Here is an 18,981-nt window from a genome sequence, read left to right as displayed (position 1 = left end):
TTGCATCAGCGTAATGAAGCGGCGGATTTCTCCGGTAATGAACAAAAAAAAGAATAAATAAAAAGTGCTGAATCAAGCTCAGTATAATTCTGCGGAACCAGATGCGTCTGGCTCAGTCCACTGCAGCTCTGTTTGAGGCAGGGAAAAATGAAATAATGACTAGAAAACACTATTTGTAACGGAACACCCCCCCCCCCCCCCCCGCCAGAAAAAAAAAATGAACGCACGAAGACGGCGGATGGAACAAAGGTCTTCGTTCTGTGCAACTTCTTCGTGTCTTGTGCGAGTGTTCGATTTCATTAATATATGAACCAGCCATAACCTCTCCTCTTTCACACCTATCTTTTTGTTGTCCACTGAGACCCGGTGTCACCCTCATAATTAATATTTCTTGGGAACTGAAGATTTGCGGCGAACAACGCCAAAGTGCTCAGAAACGTACGTTCTCTCCAGTAGTTCGCAGTAGACGCATCCGTGTCGACCCACTTGGTAGCTGAGGACGAGACTTCCGACGCGCCCCCTCTCAAGCCGCGCCCGCGCTTTCCGTCTGCACGCCACGCCAGAGCGGGTTCGCTTGTAAACAAATACGTATGCTCGGTCTCCAGCTGATCCGACGTGCTCGATTTCATTGACTACACAGCGGGGTGCTAGCGCTCGTGCGTCGAGCGCTTGCTGGTCGACTGTGACGACTCGCTGTTTTGAACTCGATAGAGAAGTTTCTCTCATCTCTGCGGTGACGTGCTTGGTCTGTTGAGAAGGCCAAGCGCTGCGGTGTTCAAGGTCTCTGCCCATCATTGCGGCACGAAGCGGCAGCCTTTATCGTACCCGTAATGGTCGTGCATCTCGGGTGGCCGGAATGGATTGTCACAGCGGCGACGGCATGTATCCTCTTTTATTTGTGAGTATTCTTCGTTAATCGCCACGCTTCCTTTAAAGCTCTGGTTTTGATCCGCATACGTGCGAGAATGAAACCGCAGGCAAAGAACGTGTCCCTAGAGGTATAGCCAAGTAGATATAACGAAACCTGACTACAGTAAACGCCGCTACCGTGATTATAAACTAAAGAAAGAGCTTCGTGCTGAAATGATTACACTGAAAGGATGGGTGAAAAGGTATGGGCGACCCAGAATCGTTTCATTTAGGCAATCGCGTGATTACATACCTCAGACTGCCATATTTGTTTTTCTTTTTTCTTTAATGTGCAAGTATAATGCTGACAGAATTTGTCGGATTTGCTGTAACTTGGCCATGAATGGATATAGGTCCACGTTGTTGTCGCAAAGTTTCTTGCAGTATTTTGAGGCCTGACAGCAGAACTTCTTGTATTAATATTGGGATTTTCTGCAATGCTGTGTAACCTTATGCCATAGCCATAGGGGCAGTTCTTCCGCGACAAAAGGCAACTTCGCAATACTAGAGAAAAAGCGGTCCTAACATCCGGACGACAAAACTTTTCATGGCCCTAGAGTTGCGACAGGGCTCCTGACAGCTTTTAGGCGTACGAGCTATACTCTCGCGTTGACTGCTTTGATGCAGTTAACTACATCTGCGCATGCGCTTGGCTAATTTGTAGTGTGTCATGGTAAATTTTGAGCGCTGCGACGACCATGTGACTCCTACTGGGCGACCCTGCGTACTAATATTTGAATACTTAAAGAAATGTGCACTAATTGCGAGTTCAGAGTTCCCACACATCCTGCAATAACTTCGTAATGCTTCACAAAAGTTTTTGCTTTAATAAACGGAAGAGGGGCACACAAGCCGACCATTAATGCCACCTACGGTCGAACTATAACCGGAAGCATTGTAGCCTTAATGCTAATGGGCCAGAGAGTAAACTCTAGCAAATACAAACAAACCAAGATGATTTTGGTGCGTGGAATGAACCCGGAAGAAAACAAATACCATTAATTCTAGACATTCCTTAAGAAGATACAGGGAAATTTCTTGTTTGCGTCGTTTCCATAAGCCTCTTTTGCGAATTGTGCAGATGCAGCTGTAATTAACGCCTTTGGTAGTTGTGATGAACAGCGAGCACTACGGGAGGAATCACCCCGGCCAGTGTGTCGTTGGTGTCCTTCCTAGCTTCCGATCCTGCTTGCGCTCTCTGCCAAAGAAAAAAATAACGAGAACCTGCTATCGAGCCTTATTCGAGAGTGTTTGATTAGCCAAGCCTTTTAAACCCAGTGAACCCGCTGAAATCTGGTAGGACCACTCTATTCATAGTTTCTGAATACAATGGCGCTGACATGTCCGAAAGGAGTCCGAAGACGAAGTTTGTGCATCGAAGAAATTCGCTCATCCTGACCGTGCAGATAAAAAAACTGAGAAAGAGAATGATCATGCATCTCTAAGCTGTTTTGGTTGCCTCCCATTCCTACCTTTCTTTTTCTTCAAGGTACGCATCACGGAAGCGGAACTACTGGAAGAGCCAGAATGTACCGTCAGAGCCATTCAGTGTTTTCTTTGGATCCACAGTCAAGCTCTTTTTCACGGTAAGTTAATCGAATCACGGACTGGTGTCCTTATCTTGTCACGCAACGCGGGCAGTAAATCTTTCAAGAAGTCGATAAAAAAAGTCCTAAATAGTGAAAAAATTACCGTGCGCAGAACCTCCCTCATTGTTGGAACTTTGCGTAGATTAAACTTTAGGTTTTCGAAGAAAAAGGAGAAGACACTGTTGATCTTACTAGTTCAGTTATGTGTGTAATTGTTCTACTTCCAGCCGTTGCACGAGATGGATGCATCAAGGTATAAGAAATATGGGAAGCTTTTCGGGTGAGTTGGTTTTAGATCACACAACGCTTTTACTTTCACTGGAGGAGGATTTTTAACGTATGATAGCTTGCGCATGAGCTGCGCTGCAGCAGTGACGAATAAGTCTGAACCTTCTGGATTTTTTTTTGTCCAGCACTTAATGACCTGAGGCAGGATTTTATGATTGCTTTAACGTCCTCTCAAGCGATATACTTGGAATCGGAAGGGAAATTACTGGATATAAGCACTTCAGTGATATCATATAAACTTATATTACCCGGAGATCAGTGATGGACCACGGCGATATCGCCACAGGAAAACATCTCTCATGCAAAATTAATTCCTGTTGCCGACAATGCGTTCCTTTTACCGACAGTGTTTTCGAGATGGGCAAGGCTATACTGTTTGTCGCAGACCCCAAACTGGTGAAGGATGTCTTAGTCAAGAATTTCAAGTCTCTGCCGAACCGAAGGGTGAGTGTAACCTCATGGGATAGCTATTATTACTATATAGAATGTACTACCTCTATTGCACTATCAAAATTAGTATTTTTCTCAAAGGCAGAAATTAAATCAGCATATAAGATGTAATGATTTATGGGTTCTTGAATATTAAATATGGCTTGCTGGAAAGCAATTTACATCGACCGATATGTGCCAAAAGGGCTTCGAGCTATATTTTCGGCGCCTTTGCGATTGTAAGAAGTGCGCACCTGCAGTTGTTCTTGCACCGTTGATTTCAAATTTTCAATTTTTTTAGCGGCATGGTTAGCCCTTCTTCCGTAGTTGTTGTTGTGTTGTACGAAGGACTTTTTTTTTTTGGCGCTTTCGTATTCGTTCCTTGATTTGTAGAACGTTCATGCTGACTTTACACTTTTCTTTACACTAACTGTTGTGGTTTTATAATGGGCGTTAAGGCACGCAAGGCTGGAGTATACCGATTTCCAACCCTATCCGGTGACACTTGTTGTACTATCCCAGCGTCCTCCAACGAAACCTCCAGCATCCCTAGCGCGGGTCCCAAACATTACACAGATTTATCTTCGTCCAGTGATCCGCGAAGATGTAAGCGGCTATAAAAGACATTTCTAGTGCGTGCGCAGTAAACCCACCCTGTCTGTGTCCTAACCGATAATTTGGGAAGCCACTTAGACATTGCAGTGACACCTGTAAATGCCAACGTGTCCAAGGAGACCGTACCTCCTGCATGACAGCCTGCCCCATCTTAACATCTTCCTAGACCACCTAATCGTACCTCAAGTATCACAAGTGGAAATGCCAGCAGTGTAAGTCACGCGCTGAGTGACTCTCATTCCTGGACCGCTTGGCTGATGCTAAAAAAAAGTGTTGTGTGCCCTGTAAACCTCAGCGGCAGTGTCTCAGCAACTTCTCTTTTGCCGCATGCTTACCCGTCGGGTTTCACCCCACTAGGCATTGAAATTCAGCCTTGATGAAAAGTCTCCTGGACACATAGTTTGTTTTAAGCAGTGAGGGGAGCGCAAACCACGCCACTAAATGACGAAAGGTCTTGAAAGATGGGGAGGAGGGCTCACCTCACCCTACAGAGGTGTAGAGTTTGAGTGGTGTCCATTTTATGGGTGAAAAGCTAACCATGCGGTCCGACGACTTATGGCCAAAGTCCACTCTTCTTTCATGCCCAAATGTAGAAACGTTTGTTGATAATTTGAGAGCCTTTTCTATGTGAAACCCTTGTCTTTTTGGTTTCATTTTTCGCATCATCGTTTGCTCTTGTATGAAGTTCGTGCATATCTTGTTTTTTCATTTGTATTTGTGCTCATGCCCGTGCTCATGCCTGCTTGGAGTCGAGCGACTCTGCAGTATTAAATAAATAAATAAATAAATAAATAAATAAATAAATAAATAAATAAATAAATAAATAAATAAATAAATAAATAAATAAATAAATAAAATGTTCGACCACGTCTCTTTTTCTACAGCTCGTACCCTTCACATACAGCACTGTGCGTAAACTGGTTTGTCAGCAATTCCATCTTTGTAGACGTAGAACGCTGACCTTTCTCAAAGTGGCTGTTGTGGCGGAGTTCCGTCAAAGTGAACGAAGGGCGTATCCAGCCGTAGCACAAAATACCGTTTTCGACACATCGGCAAGCCTGCTGAAGTGAAGTGACGAGAGGCTGCGCATAATCTAGTTAGGACAGCATCCGTTTTTAATGCATCTTTATCTTCTACTTCAGACAAGATTAAGTCTTGCAGCAGAAGGAATTTAGGCCTTGTGGCCGAAGGCTTACGGCGAGCAGTGACTACCATCTTAGCCAGGGCGCTCTCATACCAGTTTTTTTCCTTTCGGCAGACATTCAGCTTCAATGAGCCTCTCCTGGACAACATGATGAGCATGGCTCCTATGGAGATATGGCAAAAGGTTCGGCCTGCTGCGAACCCGGCGTTCTCCACTGGAAAACTAAGAAAGGTGACCGGGATATTCCAGAGACTTTTATCGTTGAAACAACGGGCAAAAATAGTACTCTGATCCTATCAGCCTAGCAAACCCTGCGAAGTCGCCACCACAGGCTTAATCCTCAGCGCAGTGGCCGCGTTTCGGTAGAGGTGAAAGGAGGGAAGTGCACTATTGAGACCCAAGGAGTAGGATTTAATCGTAGCCCACAGCCTAAATGTAAGAAGGCATGAGGTATTAACTGTAGCTCAATTTGTTATAGTCGGAAGCAGTGACTAGCCTTTCCATTACGTCTGAAGAGACGTTAACTCACCTCTTACAAGAGTGATGTTTTGTTTTGTCTTTAGAGCCTCGCTGTTTTCTTCCGGCATTAGTAGAGTGCTGGAAGCGGCTCGACCTGAATGGAGCATAGGATGTTCCCGATGCTCTGGGAATTACACGGTAGAATTCTGCGCCTTTACTATTTTGATTTTCGATGCTCTTCTCGTGAGAACGGATCTAGCTCTTCTCGCGCAGGAAACTTGGTATTGTTTAGTTTCAGTAAATATATTCGTGCCATGCTGGCACTATGAAGGAAAGCAAGGGTTAAACGAATGGAGGAAATTGCTAACATTTGCATTTGATGAACTCCTCAAAGAAGGAAAAAAAAAACGTGTTCCGCATCAAAAAATCTGCAGTGAATTTTGCGACCAGATATATAAATTCCTCTTGTTGCATAGCGCGCTCTAAGGCACGATTGCCAAGAAGCACGTTTCGTGATAAGATAAACTGATGGCTCATGACAAAGGCGTCCACATGGCAACAGGGGGTAGAACAGGGCGGAAACGAAACACACCATGGTTCTTCCTCTTGTCTGTTTCCCCCCTGTGCTGCCCCGTGTTGCCACGCTGAAACTTCTGGCATGTGGCGGCACGTACGACGATACCCGTAACTCAATGGCTATTTTATTTTCAAGTTTTACAGCGCTACACAAACCTATGTTTGCTTTCTCTGCACTTGCTCCACATGGAGGGTTCAAGAAATACCGAAGCAAAATTTCAAACGCGGGATGAAACTTTGAAAAGCAATTCTCAGTACGGCGTTCGTTTATAAAAATTTCTTTCGACACTCAACAGACTGTCCATAGACTTTTGTTTATGAATTCTATAGACTTTCTATAGACAGATCCTATAGTCTAGTCTATAGGCAATACAACTTCTATAGACACTCTACAGACAATCTCTAGAATTATACGATACACTTTTAGTAGACTTTTGTCTATGGGAAGTTTATAGGCTATGAATAGACAAAAGGAAATATATATAGAAAGGCCATAGAGTAGAAGTTCATAGACAGTCTCTAGACCATTTCTATAAGGGTTGTACCGAGAGGTAGTCGTCACTTTTATCATTTGTTGTTTTTATTTGCGAAATTTTATGAGCGCTCGCCTTGCCTCCTTTTCAAACGCATGGCGAAGTGTGGCGTCATAACACCCTAGTCAGACAGCTAGCTTGCTGCGGTCTGTTTTAGCGCGTCTTTGTAAACAATGTAACACGAAACCTGCTGTTGGTGACTATAAAATTCGGAAAACTTGCGACGAAAAATCCCGGGGGGAACATTGTTGACCTAAAGTGCGGTGAGGCGAAAGGCTTTAGCGCGGTGTTGCTCCTTTTGTCACTGATGTGTGGTTAAGATGTTAGTTAAGCACACAATTGTTTGTGAATCTTACATGCTGGAGACACTGGAGGGCGTTTGGGAGGCATCCGTCTGATTCGACGCCTTTCTGCAAACACTCTCCAGCGTCCTAGACAAGGAGAACTGCATATGCGTTGCCAGGAAGTAGCGTAGCCATTAGCGCGCTCAGCTGCGGTTCGACTCCCATCGTGCACAAAGATTATTTTTTCTGGTCTAACTAGAAAAAGCGTGACACCTCTGCTGACAACCTTCTGTCGACAACGATGAGGCATTAAAGGCTTTCGCCTTAAAATACTCGTAGTTCACCCTATGTTGTAAACGTTCGTCAACGTGAAGCAATTATTATGTGAGTAACCTGTCCTGGCTGTTTAGCCACGTGCTATCGAGTGTATTGTTCATGTCATTGGTACGGCACGACTACTGACCTAAAAATCCATTCGCTTTCAAAGGGCGACTGCAAAAATAAAAATTTGTTCGCTGGTAGTTGCAAACATTATTAGTCTGGTAAGTACCAAAAGTCTGCTTCATGGAAAAAAAATTGAGAAGAATGAACTATTAGTCACTGTTTCCCAGTAGGTATTTACAAGGCGCGGCTCTCCCGCTAACTATGATACGTGGTGGCATTTTGTAATGACACCTTAAAAGTGCCCCTAGGAAAGGTTAACTGACAGAAATAAAACCGGAACTTACTATGCGCGCTGCGCACTACACTCTGATATGCTGTGCAAGCAATCCTGTGTCCAGTGTAGTCGTGCTTCTCCATTTTCGATGTGGGTAGTTCATAACACGAACACACGTAGTCGTCTTAAAACCACCTGGCATAATTCGTGGTAATAATCACATATTTATTTGATATGGTCAGTAATGATCATTTAACACGCTCTTGGCTACTGTCGAACAAATTCTTATTGACGCTGAAGCTATTGATCGTAAAATAGCAATGACAGTTGCTCGATTTTACGCAGATGAGTTCGCTGATCGAAGATTGTGCCTTCGTCACAACGGAACACTTAAAAAAGGCTGCATCCAGGCAAGAAGACATTGATGTGAAGCAGTAAGAAATCTGTTTTTCTTTATTCTTTGATAGAGGCGTCATGAACGCAATGCTCTATTTTTTGACTAAGGCTGCCACGTCCGAAGAATAGAAGGGTGAAACTTCGTTATGCATGGACGACATATTCAGGCTTATATGCAGGCAGGCATGTGTAGGATATTGATCATGGTGTGGCACAATAAGGACATTACACTGAAAGTAAACAGCCTCGCCCGTATTCCCAGTACAACGTTAGTTGTGTACTGAACGACAGAGGCTGCCTCTGTGAGCTGTTCCTCTGATGAAGGGCAAAACAACCAAGAGATTTTGATTATGAGGCGTTGAGAGGAGCGTCTAGCAAGGTAAAACTGTATACCTTATCATCCGCCAAATAGCGCATTAAAGTATTACAAGCCCAACGCGTAATTTTTGAGAACTTGTACAAGTTGAGTGTCTATGCGGCAATCAAAACCCAGGGACTCGACGCTTTTATTTGAAAAGTACTTTTTTGGGTTGCTTTCCTTTATTTTCAAATAACTTCAAACCGAGGGGGGGGGGGGGGGGGGGGGCAGTCTAAATGCGTTGCTCACGCGTGAGAATGGTGTTTTCCGCCACAATAACCAAAAAACATGTGGGCTGTGTGGAAATTTAGAAAGGTAGTGAAGAAAATTTATTCTATAGAGCCGTTCGGTAGCTATAAAACTACAAAATGTGAAGAAGTGTGCAAAGAAACAAATAACAGTTACAGAGTACAATTAACGACAACATAGTGTTCGTACGAGGAGACACTCCAGCAGCGACTGGGAAAAACGACCGATTTATCATGTCCAGCCAATGTGTGGTAGATCATTATGTCCAACAATTGATAGGCTTTTTATTTAATTTTTTTGTTAAATGCAATGGCTGCCCAGGTTTCTGCAGTGGGCAGGTGATGTGGAAAACAAAAATGACATTTTATTCTTTATAATCAAAGTCACCAAGACACAAATGTTAGAAAAGTAAATATCTCGGACTCTCGCGATCTTCACAGAGGCGAATAACTGGCAACAATGACTGAAATAATTAGAACAATATTTAAATTAAACTGTTCTAAAGGCAAGCGGTGTTTTGACAACAGTGGATTAGTCGCAGCGGGCAGAGCGCTGTTCCTAAAAAGGCATTCCATAGTGGCGAAGGAGTGGCACTCTTCACACTTTGAACCTGTGGAGGGCCCAAGTCGCACAGGAAGATCAAGGCTGAAAGGGAGGTCTGCGTGGAGATGAGTATTGTTATTAGTAGAGGCAGGTTCAGGGTGTACAACGGAGTCAGCAATCACGGATGCATCTAGGACCAGGAGGTGAGTTATGCGACAGGCACTTTCTCATCCTTCCTGTGCAGCTCAAAACACTACAGAATGTCGTGTTAATAAACAAGCCATAAATGACATGAGCTATTCACCGAACTTGGCGATTACCGTTACGTGCTTGTAATGTCTTTCTTCTCCAACAATGAGGGCCAGTGGAAAGTTTAAATAGCGAGGAATATAAAAGGCTGCGACGCGCATGGCCTCGTCTGCTCCACAGCACTGATAGCGTAAGTAGCGTGCGGGACAAAATAGGGCTAAAAACAGTAGCAGCCTTACACATCTTGTTCAACATCCATTGAATAAAGAGAGTCGGTAACAATAGGTAAGACAGACACAGTTATTTTAGAACCGGGAATCTCAAACAGATGTCCACAGTGGAGACACTTGGGTGCGATATGTACTACACAACACTCTCAGTTGTAGAGGGAGCTAGGTCTGTCAGAGAGAAAGGCAGATTGGTTGCATTCAAAGACGATGAATTGGCCCGCTACTCGGCACAAGGGAGAGAGAGAATGGGTGGAAACAGGTTTACGATGGGCAGTGAACAGTATGGAACAGCTGTATCTTAGCGGTGCTCTCCCATGGGACACAAACGTGGAGGCCAACGAAAAGCGTTCAGCTTAAGTTAAGGACAGCGCAGGGAGCTATGGAAAGAGAAAGTATAAGTGTAACGTTGGGAGAGAGGAAAGCGCCAGAGTGAGTCAGGGAACAAACACGGCTTAATGACATCCCAGTCGAAATCAAGAGGAAGAAGTGGGCGTGGGCAGGGCATGTAATGCGAAGGCAAGATAACCGCTGGTCCTTAAGGGTAATCGAGTGGATTTGAAGAGAAGGGAAGCGTAGCAGGGGGCAGCAGAAAATTAGGTGGGCCGATGAGATTAAGAGGTTTGAGGGGATACGATGGCCGCAGCTGGCAAAGGACAGGGTTAATTGGACATGCATGGGAGAGGCCTTCGCCCTTAGAAGGCGTAGTCATGCTGCTGATGATGATGATGTGAACGGAAGGGAAAGACAAATGTATACAAGCACATTAAGCGCACCGATCTCAAAACCACCAGTAAAAAAGAAACCCGTGCTGCAGACGAAAAGAAGGAGGGCCTGTCAGTTGTAGGGAAACCAATAATTATCTGCGTTTGCTTTTAATATGACCTATTACGTTGTGAAACTTTTGCTCGATCACTTCCATCTTGTACATTGAAGGTTTTTCTGGGACTACATGCTGGACGTGACCGCAAGATGCGCCTTCGCTACAAGGCTGGACTCTCACTCAGACAAAGAAAATGAGTTCTTTACGATGTCGAGGAAGCTGCTTTCCAAAGGCGTCACGCCTCGTCTGTTGCTAATTCGTGAGTGGCGGATTCAGCATCTCCGTCTTCGTCTTTCATCGCACTTCGTGTGCAATGCTTAAAGCATCGTCCTTGTTTCTACCGTTTAGCTGTTTTCCTTGATCTACAAGCCCGTTCGTATTTGTATATAGCAGAGCTTACATCCTGCAGTCAGTTTTGCAGGACAGCATGGTTACCGTTTGACTGTATTGAGCTGAAGAGAGGAAGTTTGACTTTATTTGCGAAGATGCAAACGCAAGTCCGTTGAGAGGCAGCGCGCTCTGGGGGTAGGCGAGATAGACTGTAATATGGAAAAGAAAATTCGCTATCTTCCAAGACTATGGGCTTGCGTTATTGTGAGAAAAGATGAGAAATCCCTTTGCCTGAATTTACAGCAACATGAAACCGATCAAATGTGTGTTGCGTTCGGTTAAGCGCGAGGCATAGAATTTTGCGTCGTGAACTTTGTAGGATGTCTGAGGTGATTAGGCTGAGAGAAGTCGAGATTTAGTACAGCATTAAGTAATGTCGGTATTGTCTTAGTATGGGCTACAGTGTCTTCTCTGCTAGGCGAACCGTAAATCACACGTTCTACCTGTGAGGAATGTTTGTGTTTGATTTCCAGTTATCTTTCCCACCTTCGCGAAGAGAATAGGCCTTTCACCATTCATGCCTGGCGTGCTCCAGTTCTTCAAAAACCTTTTGCGGAGCATAATAAAGAACAAGGAAAACGAAGTAAGAAAGCTTCACCTGTTTTCTCAAGAACCACCTTCTGCCGGTTTCTTATATTATTTTTCTTTCTAACCCACAGCAAGATGAAAACTTCTTTCGACTGATTATGAATTCCCAAGAAGAAACAGGCGGAGTTTCGCCGGAAAGCAGTCCTGAAAAAGAAAATCGACTCTTCAACCCCAACTTGGGCACTCCAGGAGATACCTTTTCAGGAACAAAAACAAGTAAGATATGAATCATTGTTTAATATTTTCATTGCCTATCAATTCAGATTGTTTATATAGCGTTGAAAAATTAGAACAAGGCTGAATGCAACTTGTGCGGCCGAGTTCATGGCCCCATGGGCTGCTGCGGATTCGGCCATGGATGAAGTGTATTTGGCATGTCAACATCTTATTTCTCTATAATCGTATCAGTCACTTACGCTCTGTACTTTAATTGTGGACGATGCATTTCCTACTGCGCCTAAACTATCGTGTTGAATGTGGTAGGAGTTCGGAGATGTCTGCAGACCAAAGCTAATTAGGATCCATCTGTAACGTAGACTTTCATATACGCTGTCATCGCATTCCATGAACTCGCAAAGATAGCAGTAATACAAGGGTTTTTGCATGCGATGAATTCAACAGCCATTAAAGCTAAGAAAGGGATGAAAACTGCGTTCTTTCGTTTTAATTTTTCCGACATAGAAAGTAGAATTGTCACCACGTAAACGGATACCAGTTAAGTGAAATCTTTATGACCATTGGTAGACAAAAAATTTGCTTCTTTTATAACTAAATATAAGGGAGCAACCGTACATTTCAGCGGTATTTTGAAGGCATCGTCCCGCGGCAATGTGCCCTGCATGCACTGATACCTCGTGCTGCTCCTGCGCTGATAATTGTGGCATTCAGGTGGACGTTGTCTAAAGCATGATTGAACCAAAGAAACGTCAGAACTGGCTCTTACTTTTTCCTTCAATGCTTGCTTACGGCACTATCTTGTTATCTACCTATTCGTTTTTACTGTATTCTGTCTAAATCTCTGCACACACGCTTCTCATTTCTTTTTGCGGATTGGTGGCGCACCATCTTTGGCAAAAGTAACTTGGCATTGATATTAACTTTTGAGTCGGGTAGTGGAGTATCTATGGCACCCCTTAAGCTCTAAATCTGCCTAAGGTAAGCAGAACCCTTGCCTTCACCTTCTCAGACCTTTTGGTCTTCAGGAAGGGGGGGGGGGGGTAATAACTACATAATACGGCTGAGGAGCAAACCAGGTGATTACTTTTTGCAAAGAAGGTATATAAGTACATCACTTCGAGACAACATCGATTTTAATACTCCTGCCAAGCGCGCAAAATAAAGGGAACTTACGGAGAGTGTCACCTGCTACAAGTGCACTCTAGCAGAGCTAAACGGTGTAGCGTAAATGCACTCGCCGAATTGCTGACTCAGGTCGGTGTGCATTAACCGAACTCCCTTTGAGGGCTGAGCACGCATCCTCGACTGCAGTGATGTTTTGAGCATAAAATGGAATATATAGATGAATGCGCATAGAACCTGATTTGGTTTTACCTGTTACATATATTTTTTATTGATGCAGTGGCTTTATGATCGCGACCAACAAAACAACGCACCACTAAAACGCGCTCTAGTCCGCAAGGCTGTTTGTTGCCTGGATTCCGGATGTGCATGGATAGGAACATGTCTTTACTTGGGACACTATTCGTGTAGAAAAATTTAATGCGGTCGTGGCCCAATATTAAATTATGTTCATTTTATGTACTCTACTGCTCTAAATGAGTGCAATTCTGAAGGCTACGCTTGCAGCACCATTTCACAAAAAAAAAAAAAAAATCTAGCCAGCCGCCATTTTCGTATCTACGAGCGCACTCCGCTTTCCCGTTTAGCACCGCGTAGCGTAAAATGCACCCGGGGGGCTATAGCGTAGTTCCCGTAAGTGCACTTCATTTTTCGTGCTTGGCAAAGGCATAGATTATGGTTATTTAGCTGTGCTATAATTCCTCTGCAAAGCTAAATAAAAGCGCTACATTCTCTTCTTTTGCACCGTCGTCATTCCGGCACTCTGTGTACGACGGGTAACGATTTTGTTTAGATCTTCATTTTGATTTATGAACAGGTAGGAAATTCTGTACAGCGCTTGGAAGCCACTCCGGCTTTAAACAATTAATTATTGTGCTCGTTATACTGCCTCTGCAAGCCTAATTAAAAGGAACTGACGGCGCTTTTTTTGCTATCTATCAGTGCTTCAAACTCTCCTATGCTGTCAACCAGCAACATGTGGTGGTGAATACTTCTTTCTTTAAGTTTTAATTTCGAAAGCAAGGTAAAGCGCCGGAGAATAATGGAAATATACGCTTTATTGTGCTGTTTTTTAAGCCGTTAAAACTTGTCAGCCGCACTGGCTTTGCAAGTTGTGAGAAGAAGCAATGGAGGCCCTTTTAAGCTCCAAGAAAACACAAAAGAAAATAAACAGTCACGCAAACTCTGCAGAAAGGAAAAGAAGTAGACATCAAGTTAAAAACTGCGGTGCGTTTTTCGTCTTTCTTTATCCGTCCCTTTCCTCACTACATACTCACATCGTTCTGAAGACACTTACTGTTTCATACTGCCAGATTTGACAGAGAAGTTGATCCAAGGTTATCTGAAACAAAGAAGCGACATTTTTAAGGTCACACTGTGGCTTCTCCATATAACAAGCGAAGTGTTTTCTGCTAGATGTGAATTGCATGCACGGGATGCTGACGAACGCAAGCATAAGAATATTGATACCTCTGTGCGAAATCAGACAAGGAAGGCAACAATAACGTCATGGGATGTATCCAAGAAACTATCCGCCAGATTTTCTCCCTTCAGGAGCTCTCTAGAAGAGGTCAGTGCTTCTAAGGCCTCTGTCCAGGAAACATTGCGGTGTTGTGAGATATGTTACAGCGCAGATTACTTCAGAACTTCTAAATTACGGTTTCTCTCGCAGAGTTGACTGAAGAGGAGGCCATGGCGCAATGCATACTCTTCTTCCTCGCTGGCCAAGAGAAAGGTGCGAGTGTGATAGCGCACACGCTATATTTGCTCGCCATTCATCCCGACGTGCAGGACAAGCTCAGAAAGGAAGTGGACGAGTTTTTCGCGGCTCACGTACGTACCATGAGCCCTGGCCGGCGGTATACACACTGCTATTTGCCTGTTTGTATTAAAGGTGCACTGATGAGGAATCTGAACTCATATTTTTACCAATGCAACTCCATTTACATGTTCCGAGCGTTCTTGAAAACTTCGAATTGTTGCCCTGTGCTGCCGATTTTTCTAATTTAAATTGGATTAACGTCGGACTCGAACCTTTTTGTTTTTGAATTCCCCGCAAACGGTGGGAGGAGTAGACCAACTTTTCAACCAGTCCCGTGGCCGCTTGCCGCTCTGCCATCGGCGGAGTGATACGCAGTGATCGGCGAAAGCAGAGAGTCCACGCGCATTTTTATTTCCGTGGGCCCAATTTGCAGCTATGTACTCTGTGACTAGACATATTTATTCACGGAAACCTAAAAGAAACAAAATAAAATCGAAAGCAAAGTCGCCACGCGACTGCGTGAAAAGCACTCCATGCGTTGGTCGACTTCTCCAACCGTATGCGAGGAATCAAAAAGAACAGGCGGGAGCCGGACGTTAATCGGATTTAATTAGGGAAATCGGCCGCACAGGGCAATAAACCGAAGTTTCTAAGAATGCTGGGAACGTGCAGATTGAGTTCCTGCTGCAAAAAGAGTTCAGATTCCGCTTCAGTGCACCTTTAATAGTCTCAATTGCGTAATATAAGGCGGCTATGGAATGAGCCTCAAGTATCAGATATCATATCAGTTGCGATTAGTGCAGGGAGAAAGCCTTTAGCAGTGACCTCAAGCTGTCTGTAGTGGCCACTCCCTGCGTTTACCGTTCCTGCTGCTCGCACCTTTGAATGTTTCTAAAAACTCATTGATTTTGTTATTTCAGGGGGACCGCCCAGGTTTTGATGACGTCAATAGGCTTAAGTATCTGCACTGCGTTGTCTCGGAGGCCCTGCGCATGTACCCGCCTATTTCTCGGTAATGTAGGTTTCCATGTGCATTGAAATATTGTGTGTGCTACATGTACTAAGAAACAGCAATTTCTAGGCAATGTAGCGAAAACTGAGAAACAGAGAAGCCGCGGGTGTCACAAGAATGGGATAAGCGCTGTTAACAAAGGGTAACAGCGCAAGGAATATTCAATTAGCTCATATTGGTCTCCACTATAGTGGCCCATTTCGATTCCTAATTCTTAGTCTTACATTGCATTTTCTCCAGTCGCACTTCTTCCGGGAGTTCAAATGGAGATTAGTACGAGGGCGTTATTAATGCAGGTTACGAAAAACTGGAATGCCAGCACTTCAATTTTGACAATTCTGTAAAGCTTAACATCAGCTATGCTTCATTGTATGTATACCCTTGTGCGACAGCTGCCCGTTTCTATCGACTGTTAATCTCCTCTGGTACACCACCGAAACGCCGCGGTGGCACAGTGGTGTTGGGGCTGAACTGCTGACCCGAAAGACGCTGGTTCAATATGACCGCGGCGGACCCATTTCAATCGAGGCCAAATGCTAAATGCCCGCGTGATGTGCGTCTTCACTGTCGTTAAAGAACCCTATGTGGTCGAAATTATCCGGAGCCTTCCATACAGCGTCCCGCATAGCCTGAATTGCTTATGGACGTTAACCACTTGAAACGAATAAATGTGGCACTGCACTATAGTGATATGCTGGAACGTTGCATATCCGACTTGCTCTCCTTCCTAACACTTCGACAATAAGTCACTTTCTTCCAAGGTTTTCTTGCAGGCTCTAATAAATGATCCTCATTTAGGAACTTGTGGAAAATGAAAATAGCAGTAATAATGGCATAGAAAATTTGCTCTGAAGGGACCCAAAATTTTCAAATAACTAATAGCACATGAGCTATGATATCCGACAAATCTAGTGTGCAGTTTTGCACGCATTTTATTCATGCCACGCCAGTTGATGACAGAGCATTCGTAAAATAAAAAAGAAGAAAACCGAGAATGCTATTAAATGAGATACATCAGAATTTGTGATGTTAGGAAAAATTTAATTTTGTAGAAGAAGGCAGTTGCAATAAATATGTACGTAACTACAGTCACTGCCATGCGTTCGCACATCGTCAGTAATATTTATTCTGGACCGCCGCGGTGGCCTAGTCGCTTGAGCATCTGCCTCGCACACGGGAGGTGCTGGGTTCGATCCCCAGTGCCGCCTGGTATCCACCGGTGATACAATGGGCACAAGCGTTCCCCTGGTCTGGTGCTCGGCCTCTTAAGGGTGAAAGGATTGGGAAATAGGTCTTTGATCCCATTTTGAGAAGACGAAAACACCTTTTTCCATTGTGTTCTTTGACCCCAGATGCCCTTGAGCCATTAATTCACTACCAATATTTATTCTTCAGTATCGATCATTAACATTCGTTTCAGTTGCATTAAGAGTTAGAAAGTGGTCGTCTACACCAAAGTAGTGAAGGTATCGCTTTGTGAAATCACTTGCGATAGTCTTGAAGAAAGTAGTATGTTGCTATTCAGAGTTTATGTGTCGACGTTTGCGATGTGACAGTCGTTTATGTATATTTTTTCAGGTTATACTCATAAAATATACAAAATGCACTTTCAGAAGGCAGGTTAAGTTGAACGCGTACAATTGAGACAGACTGACAGAATGAATTTTTTTTTCGCGTACACAGTACTTTGCCGCATTAAAAGCCTTCCTGTTCCTGTCATTCACCCGAAAGCATTTCAAGCCGCCATTAAAACTAGGTCGTAGGCGAAGGAAGCAAGACACAACAATAGAAACTGACAACAACACGACCTGAGGTACCACGATTATGGCGAATGCAGCAAACACGCTAGCAATATCAGCTAACAAAAGCAAATCGCAAAGTCATGCATGGAATTTTGCACTTTCTTTCCAGACTTGAGCGATCCCCCTCTCAAGACTTCATCTTCGGCGACACAGGCATCAAAGTAAAAAAGAACGACATTGTAGCAGTTCCTGTCTACGCCTTGCACCATGACCCGCAGTACTTTCCAGACCCGCATACCTTTAACCCTGAAAGGTTAGAGAAGCTCTGTTCTGTCTCCTGCAGATTTGTAGTTTCCGTCCTTTCAAGCTCTGTTTAATTAGGAAATTGCGCTTAACTGATTCAATTGCCTTGTTTCAAATAAGTCTGTCAACATCTGCTGCAGGTTCAGTGAGCAGAACATGGCCTCTATTGATCCTTACACGTACCTACCGTTCGGAGCTGGGCCACGCAGCTGCATCGCCATGCGTTTTGCACTGCATACAGTGAAGCTCTCGGTGCTGCACACAATTCGTAACGTCCTATTGGTCCGCACTGAAAAGACAAAAGTGAGTGTTGGCGCACCTGTCTTGTAGATACCTTTTTTCGTTGATGCTACCGGTGAAAAAAGTAGCTATCACAGGGACGTATCCCAGTAATGACAAGCGCAGTAAGATCCCATAGAGTCGCAAATTTCGAAAAAGTGCGACTTATAGATGTCCGCCAATTTTCTGTTCCGTACTATCATGCCATATATACCTGCAATATAACCATTAACTTTATGGTCCACCGCGGTGTATATTTCGATTGAGCTGAGAACCAGCACAAAAACTCGCAAAATGCATCTCCTGAAATGGTCATACATTAAGTGCTTACCAATAGCAATGTGTTCGGGTGCGCTATCTCGTGTCGAGGCTTCCGCGGCAGCGAAATAAAAAGTTCGGTCCTGATGCACCGCAACATTTTGAATCACTATGGATAATGGGACATGGTAGTAAAAGTGCTGAACCTTCATCATTCAAGCTGCGAAAAAAGAATAAGTAAAAATACATAACGCGCCGGGGTGCGGGATGACGACAAGCCCTGTTTGCAGTAGCCTTTAATAGGATGCGGTGTGGTGTGACGGTGTTTCTATTCCACAAGGCTTCTCTCCTAACTACTGAAGTAGTTATGGGCTGTCCATGCTTTCAGTTTCTTTTGGAACACTGGAACGGGTGGTGCTGAATGATCCCAGCTAAGGGAACAAAAGTGGTAGTCAGAAAGCCAGAGTAGTCAGATGGGCCATTTCATTTCTGATTCGTCATATCAATGTTGACAGCGCTCGAAAAATTGACTCCTTTAAAGTCCCGCGTGACGAATCAGGAGCAACCTTTGTTTCTTAGTCTGGCAATCCTCAACTTGATGAAATTCTGCACAATGTTGTCTCATTTAGCTGTACAATACATGTACAAATGAAATGCGCGAACATAGTGATCAAGAGATTTATAGCGAGGCAGAACGAGGAACGTAGCTTGTACATGTACAAATAAAATTCGCGAACATGGTGATCACGAGATTTACAGCGAGGCAGAACGAGGAACGTAGCTTGTGAGTTCTACTTGCAACGCCCACCTAGATCGTAGATACTAGTCAAGCGGGATCTTTTTTTTTGTGCGGAAGTGATATTACAGAAGAACTCATGTTATAGATACATATTTCAAAGGAGCCATGCACCCACGCTCTAAGCTCAGCTGTGGAGAAGGGCAGACGGGGGCTGATACCTGTTTTTCCGTTTTCTCACCCCACCTTTTATTCAGATACCGCTTATGTCTCCTCGGAATAA

At 44.1% G+C, this 18,981-nt stretch overlaps 1 protein-coding gene across 2 annotated transcripts in view; it reads left to right on the top strand.

Moving 5' to 3' along the window:
• The first annotated feature begins 535 nt into the window (after positions 1–535).
• Positions 536–18,981, top strand: part of LOC149339722 (cytochrome P450 3A31-like) — a 19,267-nt gene continuing 821 nt past the window's right edge. The window contains exons 1-13 of one of the 2 annotated variants that reach the window (XM_089548398.1): positions 536–898; positions 2,399–2,495; positions 2,726–2,778; positions 3,172–3,230; positions 5,089–5,205; positions 7,830–7,918; positions 10,443–10,588; positions 11,193–11,302; positions 11,379–11,523; positions 14,279–14,439; positions 15,289–15,380; positions 17,292–17,435; positions 17,566–17,728. In XM_089548398.1, the coding sequence (XP_089404524.1) occupies positions 2,437–2,495; positions 2,726–2,778; positions 3,172–3,230; positions 5,089–5,205; positions 7,830–7,918; positions 10,443–10,588; positions 11,193–11,302; positions 11,379–11,523; positions 14,279–14,439; positions 15,289–15,380; positions 17,292–17,435; positions 17,566–17,728 (1,338 nt within the window). In that variant the 5' untranslated portion in view covers positions 536–898; positions 2,399–2,436. Of the gene's footprint in view, positions 899–2,398; positions 2,496–2,725; positions 2,779–3,133; positions 3,231–5,088; positions 5,206–7,829; positions 7,919–10,442; positions 10,589–11,192; positions 11,303–11,378; positions 11,524–14,278; positions 14,440–15,288; positions 15,381–17,291; positions 17,436–17,565; positions 17,729–18,981 lie in introns of both variants that reach the window. The other variant, XM_089548397.1, reaches the window with a different exon arrangement.

This window comes from Amblyomma mixtum, chromosome 6 (genome assembly GCF_055824585.1).
Source record: "Amblyomma mixtum isolate Tamu chromosome 6, ASM5582458v1, whole genome shotgun sequence".
Classification (NCBI taxonomy): Eukaryota; Metazoa; Arthropoda; class Arachnida; order Ixodida; family Ixodidae; genus Amblyomma; species Amblyomma mixtum.
Note: the sequence above shows the minus strand (reverse complement) of the source record. Positions and strands in the feature narration are given on the sequence as shown.